The sequence below is a fragment of the Oryzias latipes genome, chromosome 9 (assembly GCF_002234675.1).
Source record: "Oryzias latipes chromosome 9, ASM223467v1".
In the NCBI taxonomy this organism is placed as follows: Eukaryota; Metazoa; Chordata; class Actinopteri; order Beloniformes; family Adrianichthyidae; genus Oryzias; species Oryzias latipes.
This window is the reverse complement of record NC_019867.2, coordinates 26937991-26951111: the sequence shown is the minus strand read 5'-3', so window position 1 is coordinate 26951111 and position 13121 is coordinate 26937991. Positions and strand designations below refer to the sequence as shown.

General features: G+C 40.1%; 1 protein-coding gene across 2 annotated transcripts; it reads right to left on the bottom strand.

Annotated features, from left to right (window-relative positions):
* Window positions 1-9775: 9775 nt before the first annotated feature.
* LOC101165896 (Golgi-associated plant pathogenesis-related protein 1-like) lies at window positions 9776-12740 on the bottom strand. Of its 2 annotated transcripts, none has more exons than XM_011479588.3 (6): window positions 12512-12740; window positions 12326-12352; window positions 11952-12161; window positions 11638-11715; window positions 11276-11425; window positions 9776-9961 (listed from the first exon to the last, which is right to left on the bottom strand). In XM_011479588.3, exons 2-6 carry the CDS (start codon window positions 12330-12332, stop codon window positions 9957-9959), a joined length of 450 nt encoding a protein of 149 aa, XP_011477890.1. In that variant the 5' UTR covers window positions 12333-12352; window positions 12512-12740; the 3' UTR covers window positions 9776-9956. The 2 variants fall into 2 exon arrangements, with proteins under 2 accessions (XP_011477890.1, XP_004072833.1); XM_004072785.4 differs by having other exon boundaries at window positions 12326-12428; window positions 12512-12734.
* Between the last annotated feature and the right edge of the window lie 381 nt (window positions 12741-13121).

The window sequence follows — 13121 nt, the reverse complement described above, 5'->3', positions numbered from 1 at the left end:
TGTTGTGGAGCAGGAAGTAGCAGAGATTGGAAAGGATGAGGTTAGGAAGGCTCTGAAAAGGATGAAGAGCGGAAAGGCCGTTGGTCCTGATGACGTTCCTGTGGAGGTATGGAAGTGCTTAGGAGAGGCAGCAGTGGAATTTCTAACAAGGTTGTTCAATAGGATTCTAGAGAGTGAGAAGATGCCTGAGGAATGGAGGAGAAGCGTTCTGGTTCCGATCTTTAAGAACAAGGGTGACACGCAGAACTGCAGCAACTATAGAGGAATAAAGTTGATGAGCCACACAATGAAGCTGTGGGAAAGAGTAGTGGAAGCCAGGCTTAGGAAGAAGGTGGAGATCTGTGAGCAGCAGTATGGTTTCATGCCCCGTAAGAGCACCACTGATGCCATTTTTGCTTTGAGAATGTTGATGGAAAAGTACAGAGAAGGTCAGAAGGAGCTGCATTGTGTGTTCGTAGATTTAGAGAAGGCGTATGACAGGGTGCCGAGGGAGGAGCTGTGGTACTGTATGAGGTCGTCTGGAGTGGCAGAGAAGTATGTCAGAGTAGTTCAGGACATGTATGAGAGAAGTATGACGGTGGTGAGATGTGCTGTAGGTCAGACAGAGGAGTTCAAGGTGGAGGTGGGACTACACCAAGGATCAGCTTTGAGTCCTTTTTTGTTTGCTATGCTGATGGACAGGCTGACAGATGAGGTAAGACAGGAATCTCCCTGGACAATGATGTTTGCGGATGACATTGTAATTTGCAGTGAGAGTAGAGAGCAGGTGGAGGAACAGCTAGAGAGGTGGAGGTTTGCTCTGGAAAGAAAAGGCATGAAGGTCAGTCGTAGTAAGACAGAATACATGTGTCTGAACGAGAGGGATCAAGGTAGAAGCGTTAGGTTACAGGGGGCTGAGGTGAAGAAGGTGCAGGAGTTTAAGTACTTGGGGTCAACAGTTCAGTGTGATGGGGAGTGTGGAAAAGAGGTGAAGAGGCGAGTGCAGGCAAGTTGGAGCGGTTGGAGGAAAGTGTCAGGAGTGTTGTGTGACAGAAGAGTGCCAGCAAGACTCAAAGGAAAGGTGTACAAGACAGTGGTGAGACCAGCTCTGCTCTATGGGTTAGAGACGGTAGCAGTGAGACAGAGACAAGAGGCTGAGATGGAGGTAGCGGAGATGAAGATGTTGAGGTTCTCCTTAGGAGTGACCAGGTTAGACAGGATAAGGAACGAGTACATCAGAGGGACGGCTCATGTTGCCTGTGTTAGCGACAAAGTCAGAGAAGCCAGACTGAGATGGTTTGGACATGTTCAGAGGAGGGATAGTGGATATATTGGTAGAAGGATGTTGGAGATGGAGCTGCCTGGCAGGAGGGCAAGAGGACGGCCAAAGAGGAGATACATGGATGTCTTAACAGAGGACATGAAGTTGGCTAATGTTAGGGTAGAAGATGTCCATGATAGAGTGAGGTGGAAAAGGATGATTCGCTGTGGCGACCCCTGATGGGAAAAGCCGAAAGAGAAAGAAGACCAGCATATAAAAACACATAGCAACATAACATCAACAATAATACATTTCATAACATCAAATCATTCAAATTGTTAGTTATTGTAAGTAGTCCATGTATCTTAGTAACATGTAACTATCGCCAACTAAACAATCGTAAAAATAAATTTATATGTGACAGACAAGACAAGACTAGCCTACAGACAAGTATTGAAAATGTCCGCAATAATTAGTAAAGAATGACAATATTAGAATGAGCTGAGTCATTTAAGCCACCCCATGATCCAGGTGTTGCGCAACGGTCTCCATGCGACATTTCACCTCGCAACCTGCGGCCACTATCCCTCTCCTCATACATACATGCACGCCTTTTTCTCAAAGGCGGGAACGCCGATTCGCAAGTTTCAGGCCGTTCCATACTCGGCCATAGATTTCACGATAGCAGAACTAAAGTGCATCAATTATCAATAGCAAGCACTGAATCACCACCCAACTATCCAAGCCGGTACTGTTGCGCTTAAGTCTTGATTCACTATCCTCTTACTTAGAAGCAACTCCACTTGACATGTCGAATCTGCTACCCGTGCCTCATGCAAAGCACAACCCCGATTTGTTGAGAACGACACTCACATAAGTTAGCGGACAATCATATCTGTCTGTTTACTTTGAACACACCCACCACCAGCCAAAAAGCATTAACCTCACTTCTGCTCACAGCTCCCTCACTTATGGTGAGCGATTTAACACACCAAGATTCCCCACTTCCCATGAGTCTTAGAAGCTAAAGGCGGGGCTAACCCCCAGATCACCACAATATATTGATTTGCTATATGAGCAGTGCTATTTTTGGAGCATTCCCGTTAAATTATATTTACCTTTCCAATCATTTTTTACATTCTCTCTATAACTGGGATAGTGATCTTTGTGTCTTTTGTGGAAAGGATGTAGAAACTGTGGAACATCTTTCTTTGAATGTTTTCATGTAAAAAAGTTTTGGTCTTCTTTTCATAATTGGCTTAAATCCAAAAATATCATCATTAACCCTTTAAATTGGAATACAATTAAAATTTGATTACAATTAATTGACAAAAATCTGGACTTTCTGATTAATGCACTGATTGTAATTTCAAAGCATTTTATTCATACTTGTAAATTCTTAAAGGTAAAACCTCACTCTAATGGATTACTCAACCTAATCTCTAAATCTTTACATTACATGAACCATAAGAACGCCCAGACATTGTGTAATTTATTTGATCTATTTAAACTTTTGTAATAGACCCTTACTTTATTATTTTTTAAGTTATATTTTTTTTTCATATTTGTTTTTTTTGTCACCTTATGGTGACTACGCCTGGTCTCAGTCTCGCTCATCTCTTGCAAACTAAGTCTTGCCTTGCAACTAACGTTATTCTCCCTGCCTCAGGATTCCTGCCTTCGAGTGTCAGCTGTGTGGAAGTCAGTTCTAGTAACCCCTGCATTCCTGTGGAAACACCATGCTCCGCTAGCCACGCTACTGCCTCCAGCCACGCCACAAGCTTCGCTCCTCCTCGGATATCCACCAAACCATTGCCATCTTTCCTGGAATGAAAAATAAATTCATACTTACAACTCACTTACCTGTGTCCTCATTCTGGGTTCCAGCATCTTGGTCTGTCTCTCCTACGAACTATGACAATGACAGAGTAAAAGCTGTTTATTCTTCCATAGAAGTCTATGGGATTTTGGCTTCTTGGAGCCAGCAGGTATTTGGAACGTCAGGGGGTGGGGTCACTCAGTCCAGTTCTCACATACAGTCAATGCTTACAGCAGCGTGACTATGACTACGGTCTTCACATCTGAACTTGTTTCTATTAATGAAAGCAGTATTTGCATTGTTTCCACTGGATCTGTTATCATCTGAACATATCTAATATTTCTTTTTATTTACCCAGCTAAGGACTTGAGTTCAGTATTTCTTTTTCAACTATGTTTCTCTGTACAACATGCCGCTGAGGGTTTTTAACCTGGGTTAGTCTGATAAATATCTTTCACTCTGTGTCTTAGCAATCGTGCCAAATGAGCACTTAAGTTAGAACAAAATTATTTTTTTCAAAACAACATTCTTGCTTGTTTTTCAACAAATCCTGCTCTGTCATGTTCTAATTGGCTGGACCTGATCCAGGTAATCAGCAATGAATAGGACAAGGATGTCTGGCAAACATGCAGACACGCCAGCCCTTTGGGTCTGGACTTGCCTATCTGTGGAGTAGAGTGTAACAAACAATTGTTCATGTTTGAATTCGGATTTTCTAAAGCATAAGAATAGAAATTAGGTTTCTTTGTTGCATAAGCATTTTGGTTTGAAAATGTTAAAGTAAGAAAATGTTTTAACAACTGTGTTTATTAAAACTCACTGTGATATTTTAATAGTATGTTGATAAAACACACTGTTTGTCAGAAACTGAGCAAATAAAACAACAAACTTAACCCAAAGCAGCAAAAGTCCATCTATCTATCCTTCCATTTCTTCCACTCCACTCCTCCAGGCAGCAGACTTTCTTTTTCCTAACCACCTCCTCCAGCTCCCGTGGGGCAATTCCGAGGCTCCCCCAAGCAGAGAGACAGCGTATCTCCATCATGTCCTGGGTCTTCCCAGGGTCTCCGCCTAGTGGGACATGCCCAGAACACCTTTAGAAGGAGGCGTCCAGGAGCTATCCGGACCAGATACCCGAGACACCTCAACTGTCTCCTATGGATGTAAAGGAGCAGCGGCTCTACTCCAAGCTTCTCAACCTATCTCTGAGGAAGCACTCAGACATCCTGACGGGGGAACTTATTTCGGCCGCTTGTATTCAAAATGTTATTTGTTCGGTTATGACCCAGAGCTCATGACCGCAGATGAGTATTGGAATGAAAATTGAGAGCTTTGCTTTCTGACTCAGCTCTTTATTCCAGCAGAGGCTGTACCGACAGGTCTCACAAGTGTAGAGATGCCCTGAAAAGAAGTCTATTTACAAAAGAATAGCCATTAAAATGGCTCGTCAATTACGCAAAATACAGCTTTTATTTTGATAGCCCATTTCCGCATAACAGCAAGTTCATTTGCATGTTAGCTAAAAATGGATTATTTAATTTTGACTTAAACATTTATTGGAAAAAAAATTAAATTATGAAGCTTTAATATTAAGTTTGGAAAATAACTATTTAGTTCAGATCTAAATATTTAATTAACGAAATGTTTAATTTTATAAAATTAAATGTTTAGTTTACAAAACGTTTTACAAAACATAATTCTAAACATAATTAACATAATTAAAAAAAATATTTAACTATAAAATAAGTATTTGACTTGCTAACTAAATATGTAATGTAACATTTATAAATATATGGAATAAAAGGGGAAAATAGGCATTTAAAAAAATGAAACGTGTTTTTTTCCTCATAAAACAGGCTTAATAAGGAAAGAATATTGCTGTTAATAATTGACTATATCATATTTGTCATTTAGTTCTCCATGCCTCCATTTGGTGCAGTGCGATTCATGTACTGTCCCTCTTTTCCCACTCCCCTCCGGGTGAGAGGGAGTGCTTCCAGATTCCAGTTTGCTCATCCAGGCTCCTGCACCTACTGCTCCTACACCTACACCTGGCTGTGGATCCCGTCTCCGGCTCGTCTCATGCCCCCATGCCCCCAGCCGTCCCCCAACTTCAAATGATGAAGATCATTTGCTGGACTTTAAATATGTAGTTGTAGATTTAGATAAGTTAATTCTTCTCTATCAGTTCTGGTTAATCGCCTGTCCGTCCTGGGGGAGGATCCCTCCTTCATGTGGGCACCCCTGAGGTTGCTTCTAATTGTGCTTTACCTCACAATTACCAATACGAAACCCATTCAGATGACTGTTGTTGCAAATTTGGGCTATTCAAATAAAGTTGAATTGAAATGAATTTTACTGCACCCCATCATAACTATCTCTGTATGCTGTTATGCTTATTTTTTAATTATATGCAGACCAATTTATTATCCGATATATATGTATTACTCATTTACATTATTTCTCTCTATATTGTTTTCATAATTATTAATTTTGTGGTCTACAAAAGCTTTTTTATTGCACCATGACATTCATTTGCTCATTTGCACAAATCTCATTCATTTTACTGTTGTGTCAAATACTGTTATATGTATCTCAGTATCACATTATTTTACACATTTCAGCGTTATGCATGTTTGTTATAATTCCAAATTTTGATCTAATCTAACCTGACCTAATCTAACCTAACCTAACCTAACCTAACCTAACCTAACCTAACCTAACCTAACCTAACCTAACCTAAAATAATCTAATCTCTTCTTTCTCTTTCGGCTTTTCCCATCAGGGGTCGCCACAGCGAATCATCCTTTTCCACCTCACTCTATCATGGACATCTTCTACCCTAACATTAGCCAACTTCATGTCCTCTGTTAAGACATCCATGTATCTCCTCTTTGGCCGTCCTCTTGCCCTCCTGCCAGGCAGCTCCATCTCCAACATCCTTCTACCAATATATCCACTATCCCTCCTCTGAACATGTCCAAACCATCTCAGTCTGGCTTCTCTGACTTTGTCGCTAACACAGGCAACATGAGCCGTCCCTCTGATGTACTCGTTCCTTATCCTGTCTAACCTGGTCACTCCTAAGGAGAACCTCAACATCTTCATCTCTGCTACCTCCATCTCAGCCTCTTGTCTCTGTCTCACTGCTACCGTCTCTAACCCATAGAGCAGAGCTGGTCTCACCACTGTCTTGTACACCTTTCCTTTGAGTCTTTCTGGCACTCTTCTGTCACACAACACTCCTGACACTTTCCTCCACCCGCTCCAACCTGCCTGCACTCGCCTCTTCACCTCTTTTCCACACTCCCCATCAGACTGAACTGTTGACCCCAAGTACTTAAACTCCTGCACCTTCTTCACCTCAGCCCCCTGTAACCTAACGCTTCTACCTTGATCCCTCTCGTTCAGACACATGTATTCTGTCTTACTACGACTGACCTTCATGCCTCTTCTTTCCAGAGCAAACCTCCACCTCTCTAGCTGTTCCTCCACCTGCTCTCTACTCTCACTGCAAATTACAATGTCATCCGCAAACATCATTGTCCAGGGAGATTCCTGTCTTACCTCGTCTGTCAGCCTGTCCATCAGCATAGCAAACAAAAAAGGACTCAAAGCTGATCCTTGGTGTAGTCCCACCTCCACCTTGAACTCCTCTGTCTGACCTACAGCACATCTCACCACCGTCATACTTCTCTCATACATGTCCTGAACTACTCTGACATACTTCTCTGCCACTCCAGACGACCTCATACAGTACCACAGCTCCTCCCTCGGCACCCTGTCATACGCCTTCTCTAAATCTACGAACACACAATGCAGCTCCTTCTGACCTTCTCTGTACTTTTCCATCAACATTCTCAAAGCAAAAATGGCATCAGTGGTGCTCTTACGGGGCATGAAACCATACTGCTGCTCACAAATCTCCACCTTCTTCCTAAGCCTGGCTTCCACTACTCTTTCCCACAGCTTCATTGTGTGGCTCATCAACTTTATTCCTCTATAGTTGCTGCAGTTCTGCGTGTCACCCTTGTTCTTAAAGATCGGAACCAGAACGCTTCTCCTCCATTCCTCAGGCATCTTCTCACTCTCTAGAATCCTATTGAACAACCTCGTTAGAAATTCCACTGCTGTCTCTCCTAAGCACTTCCATACCTCCACAGGTACGTCATCAGGACCAACGGCCTTTCCGCTCTTCATCCTTTTCAGAGCCTTCCTAACCTCATCCTTTCCAATCTCTGCTACTTCCTGCTCCACAACAACCACATCTTCCTCCCTTCTTTCCCTGTCATTTTCCACGTTCATCAGCTCCTCAAAATACTCCTTCCATCTTTTCTGTACACTCTCCTGAGTTGTTAGCACCTTTCCATCTCTGTCCTTAATCACCCTTATCTGTTGCACGTCCTTCCCATCTCTGTCTCTCTGTCTGGCTAGCCTGTACAAGTCCTTTTCTCCTTCCTTTGTGTCTAGCCTGTCATATAGTTCATCGTAAGCTTTCTGTTTGGCCTTTGCCACCTCTCTTTTCACTCTACGCTGCGCTTCCTTGTACTCCTGTCTACCTTCCTCAGTCCTTTCTACATCCCACTTCCTTTTAGCCAACCTCTTCCTCTGGACGCAGTCCTGTACTTCCTCATTCCACCACCAAGTGTCTTTACCGTCTTTCCTCTTTCCAGATGACACACCTAGCACCTTCCTACCTGTTTCCCTGATAATCTCTGCTGTAGTTTCCCAGTCCTCTGGAAGCTCATCCTGACCACCCAGGACCTGTCTCAACTTCTGCCTAAATTCCTCACAAGTTTCTTCATTCTGTAGCTTCCACCACTTGGTCTTCTTTTCTGTTTTCCCTCTCTTCTTCTTCCTGACCTCCAGAGTCATCTTACACACCACCATGCGGTGCTGTCTGGCTACACTCTCTCCTACCACCACTTTGCAGTCATTAACCTCTCTCAAATGACCTCGTCTGCATAGGATGTAGTCCACCTGAGTACTCCTACCTCCACTTCTGTATGTCACTCTATGTTCCTCTCTCTTCTGGAAGTAAGTGTTGACTGCAGCCATTTCCATCCTCTTCGCAAAGTCCACCACCATCTGTCCCTCCAGATTCCTTTCCTTCACACCAAACCTGCCCATCACCCCCTCATCACCTCTATTGCCCTCACCAACATGTCCATTAAAGTCTGCTCCAATAACAACTCTCTCTCCTCTGGGGATACTCTCTATGACCTCATCCAACTCACTCCAGAATCTCTCCTTCACTTCTAACTCACAGCCAACCTGTGGCGCATACCCACTGACTACATTCACCATCACCCCTTCGATTTCTAACTTTAGGCTCATCATCCTGTCTGAGACTCTTTTCACCTCTAGAACGCTGTTTACAAACTCCCCCTTCAGAATCACTCCTACCCCATTTCTCTTCCTATCAACACCATGATAGAACAGTTTGTATCCTCCTCCAATACTACGTGCCTTGCTGCCCTTCCACCTTGTCTCCTGCACACACAGTACATCTACCTTCCTTCTCTCCATCATGTCTGCCAGCTCTCTGCCTTTCCCTGTCATTGTGCCAACGTTAAGAGTCCCTATTCTCAAACCTATGTTCCTGCCTTTTCCCTTCTCTCTCTGGCCACGGACCCTTCTGCCTCCCCTCTTTCTTCCACCAACAGTAGTCAAATTTCCACCGACACCCTGTAGGTTAACAGCATCGGTGGCGGTCGTTGTTAACCCGGGCCTCGACCGATCCGGTATGTCTAAAGTGTTGTGGATGATTCGCATGGTTATTTTGGCAATTTTTACGCCGGATGCCCTTCCTGACGCAACCCTCTCTATTTATCCGGGCTTGGGACCGGCACAGAGGCAACTGGCTTGCAACCCCTGTGGCTAGATTCTAAAATAATCTAATCTGATCTAATGTAATGTAACCTAATCTAATCTAATCTAATCTAATCTAATCTAATCTAATCTAATCTAATCTAATCTAATCTAATCTAATCTAATCTAATCTAATCTAATCTAATCTAATCTAATCTAATCTAATCTAACCTAAACTCATTTAATTTAATTTAATTTAATTTAATTTAATTTAATTTAATTTAATTTAATTTAATTTAATTTAATTTAATTTAATTTAATTTAATTTAATTTAATTTAATTTAATTTAATTTAATTTAATTTAATTTAATTTAAAATAATCTAATCTAAATTAATCTAATCTGATCTAAATTAATCTAATCTGATCTGATCTGAATTATTCCGGACCCATGAAGCACAGTAATCACATTCCATAGAGTTACACATAGCACCGTATTATTAAGGGAATATATTGATATATATTCTTGATGTTGTTGTTTTTTTGTTATGTTTGTTGTGTTAATCAAGAACTTTGCTTCTTGAATGTACAATTTTAGTCAAATAAATGTTCAATTTATAATTTTTCAAATTATAACTATAATACTGTAAAGTACTGACTCTTTTAGTCATAATTCTATGAGTTTACTCTTATAAAATTACAACCTTTTTGTCTCATAATTTAGGACTTTATTCAGAGAAAATTATGAATTTTTTCATAAATTTATGACTCTGTTCTCAAAAATTTATTTATTTATTTTTTATGGAGGCCCTAATATTTAATCAGATTAACCAGTACTCCGTTATAGAACTTGTTTTCACAACTTTTGTAACTTTTAAATAAAAAAAACACAAAAGAAAACACAATGTTCCTGAAAATTGTGATGTTTATTAAAGATTTACACTGTATTCATATTAAGATTGTTTCTATAACAGAAGGATGTTCAGATCAGTAGGAGAGTGTGAAAGGGTACATTTAAACAACACTTGTTATTTTCCTGGAGCTGTCTTTGGTGCTGCTGCCTTCAAGAGTTTTAAAACTCAAAACTTTTACTCTGAAAATTACAAGAAAAGAGAAAGACATGAATGAATGCAGACAGAGAGAGGGATTTAAATTCTTCAACAGTTTCACACCAGCATTGAGAAAAATATTTGTAGTTGGTTGAATATCAAGCAAAACAAGAAAATGACAGAAGATTGCACTCCTGTGGAAAAGCCAAAAGACGTGATGGTCCTGTGGGTTTAATGTTAAATAGTGCAGCACAGAAACTGCAGAAAATTGAAATTTTTTGTAAAAAAAAACAAACATTGCCTAACAGTATTTAGGAGAGTGTGACTAATCCTTTTATCTCAATAGAGTAAAATCTATCCTGTGCTAAAACACAGACAAAGCTCTTTAAAAGGATACTACGTTTTTCAATAATAAAATGACTTTTTCCTGTAAATAAAAATTATTTGAAGTATTTTTTTTTATTTTAGTTTCTAGACATACCATTTTTTTTACAATACAGCAAAGGCATTTGACTTCAGTGAAGTATCGCATACAAGGGATAGGTATCACCCATCATTTCCAGGATCGATGTAATTCGATTCATGATTCTTTCGATTCGATCCGATTTTGATTATACTTGTTTGACACATTTAGATGTTTTTGTAGAAATAAAATAATAATCTATATGTTTTGAAGATATGCATATTAATCTGACACAGTACACATACAGTTAAATTTAGTAGTGAAATAATAAACCATTGAGATTGTTAACACCATACAAAGTTACATGGTTTCCTAAAAGGAGAAGCTCCAACAAAAATGTGTAGATTGGCCACTTGCTGGAGCTCGCGCCATAGCATTGCTCTTTATTACAGAAGATTTTAGCAAAAAATGGTGCTTAAGACCACAAATGGTTACTTTAAAAAAAACATTTTCTTAAAAGAGTTTGGAAAATACCAGCCTGTGAGTATATACTGCTGCTCATTTAGTCTGCAATGTCTGATTAGGTTGAACAAGCGTTAGCATCAGCCGTCCTATGGGAAATTCTATTATACGTTAGCATCAAGCTAGCGGACACTGGCTTTACTGCTGTTATGCATTAGGTCACCGCAGAAGGAAAGGCATAAAAGATGGGTCTATACTTTTATGGATCAATTGTTCGATTTTATTAACCCACTACTTTTACAATACAGATTCTGTGAAGATGCATTTCTCAAATATTATACAGTAATTGCCAATCCAGAGCCATGAACCTGCACCAATAATTGATCTGGAACAACTGCAGACAACCACAGCCCTACAATTTAGGGATATTTAATATTTAAGTATTTGCAATTTGATCGAAGAAAAGTAAATTCAAGTAATCACATGAAGTTACCTTTTGGTAGGACATTTGCTTCAAACTGCCCAGGGTTGCTGAAGTTGCCAGGGGGGCGGTACTGACCAACCACAAAGGCCATTCTACCATCCGTGGCCATTCCCAGACCCAGTTCCTTGGACTCTTTCCAAACCACCTGAGTAAAATGTCCTGCAGAAAAACACAAAGAGATATAAGAAAGCCATGTCAGTTTTCTGCACAAATAATAAAAATCACAAATCGACAGATGACTGAAGTGAATCACAGAAAGTTAAGTTAATACATAGCATAGACAGGTATTTTAGTTGCTTTGTGCTTTGTGAATTGTTTTATACGTGTGTGATATGTGTCTACAGAAGTTCCAATTCTGTGTTGTGTTGTACCAGTTCCAGATTTAAATCCTGGTTTCTTAAAGTTGTAGTCCTTAATCTCACTGTACCATGCATCCACAGCATCCTTTCCTGAAACATACCAACAGAAAACTGAATACAGGGACATCTTTCATGTAGACATTGGTTTCAAATATATGCTTAATGGTGAGAAATACAGCAAGATTTTGATTTGAGTCAAACTAGCTAGACTAAGTTCATGAATATGTTTTTATTTTAAATGAAGATTTATTTGGACATATCCTTGTAAAATGACAATTCTGATAAACAAAACAGGCAAATCAAGTCAATAAGAGGGATGATATTACCTGTTATGCTGACGGATGGACTGCCTGACTTAAAGAAGACATTCTCTCCATCTTTAGTTTCACTATGACCCAGAGTGTGAATTCTCAAACACTCATCAGCCCATTTCTGGGCTTCACCGCACATCTTGCTGTTATAAGTCAGTGGTGGTGCACCGTGCAGCGCTCTGTAGGCATTGTGGGTCTCCAAGAACTCCTGCTGAAACTTTCTATCTGCAAAGAAAATGTTAAGAATTGTGAAATTTTTGCCTTTAAAGGAAAAATACAGTGCAAAGGAAACAAGTTCAATGCAAAAAACCTGAAAAGGGGAATCATCATGTAAAGGTACATGATGGTTAGTTAGAACTTAAGTCTCTTAAAGAAAGATTTGCACTTACCTGCCATTGTTTTCACGTGGAAAACGTCTGAAATAAAAATAGTGGTGAAATCTAAAAGCAATTGAGGTTATCCTTCTGCTGTTAACTTGAAGTAAACTCGAACCTTTTTAAAATGATAAACCAAGAATTAGCAATTTTACATTCAAATATTGTGCTTCTATTGCATTCATCTAATAGTTTACTTACTTCAGTCAAGTCTCAATAAAGAGAAATGCAGGTATTCTCAATGAATGTGGTGTTTATGTACTACCTGACTCCTCCTTGTCCCTCCTCATTTGGGAGGAGTCTGTTTCTGCACGGGTACACTGATGAGTTCCAAGAAACTGTCTTTAGATCCTGTGGTTTAGTTTGTTTTGCTGAAAGAAGAAATTGTTTGTCTGGATATGGGGTGTCTGGATGGCCTGCAGGCTGCAGGTACCTAAAAACTGATGTAACAAAGGTACAATAGAACATAGTAGTTTTGGATGTAGTATGATACGTTTCAATTGAATTCACTAGTAATATTTTTGTAAAGGAAGAACAACAAGAGGACTGTAATCATTTTAAAAGTAAAATACAGACTTTTTACTTTGAAAAAAGTTGAAAAGAAAAAGTGACTGCCCATGCCTGTAAGTGCAGGAAGAGGTGTGGGGCCATCAGTAGGTGACGGTGAGATGGAAACGGTTCCTTTGTCCTCTTGGAATGGAGCCTTTTGCCATAAGTAAATAGTTTGAAAATTGCATTCATACCCAGGTTGAGAGGTTGGCTGCAATACAAGCTGATGCTGTCCCCTCGTATTAATAACATCAGTAAACTG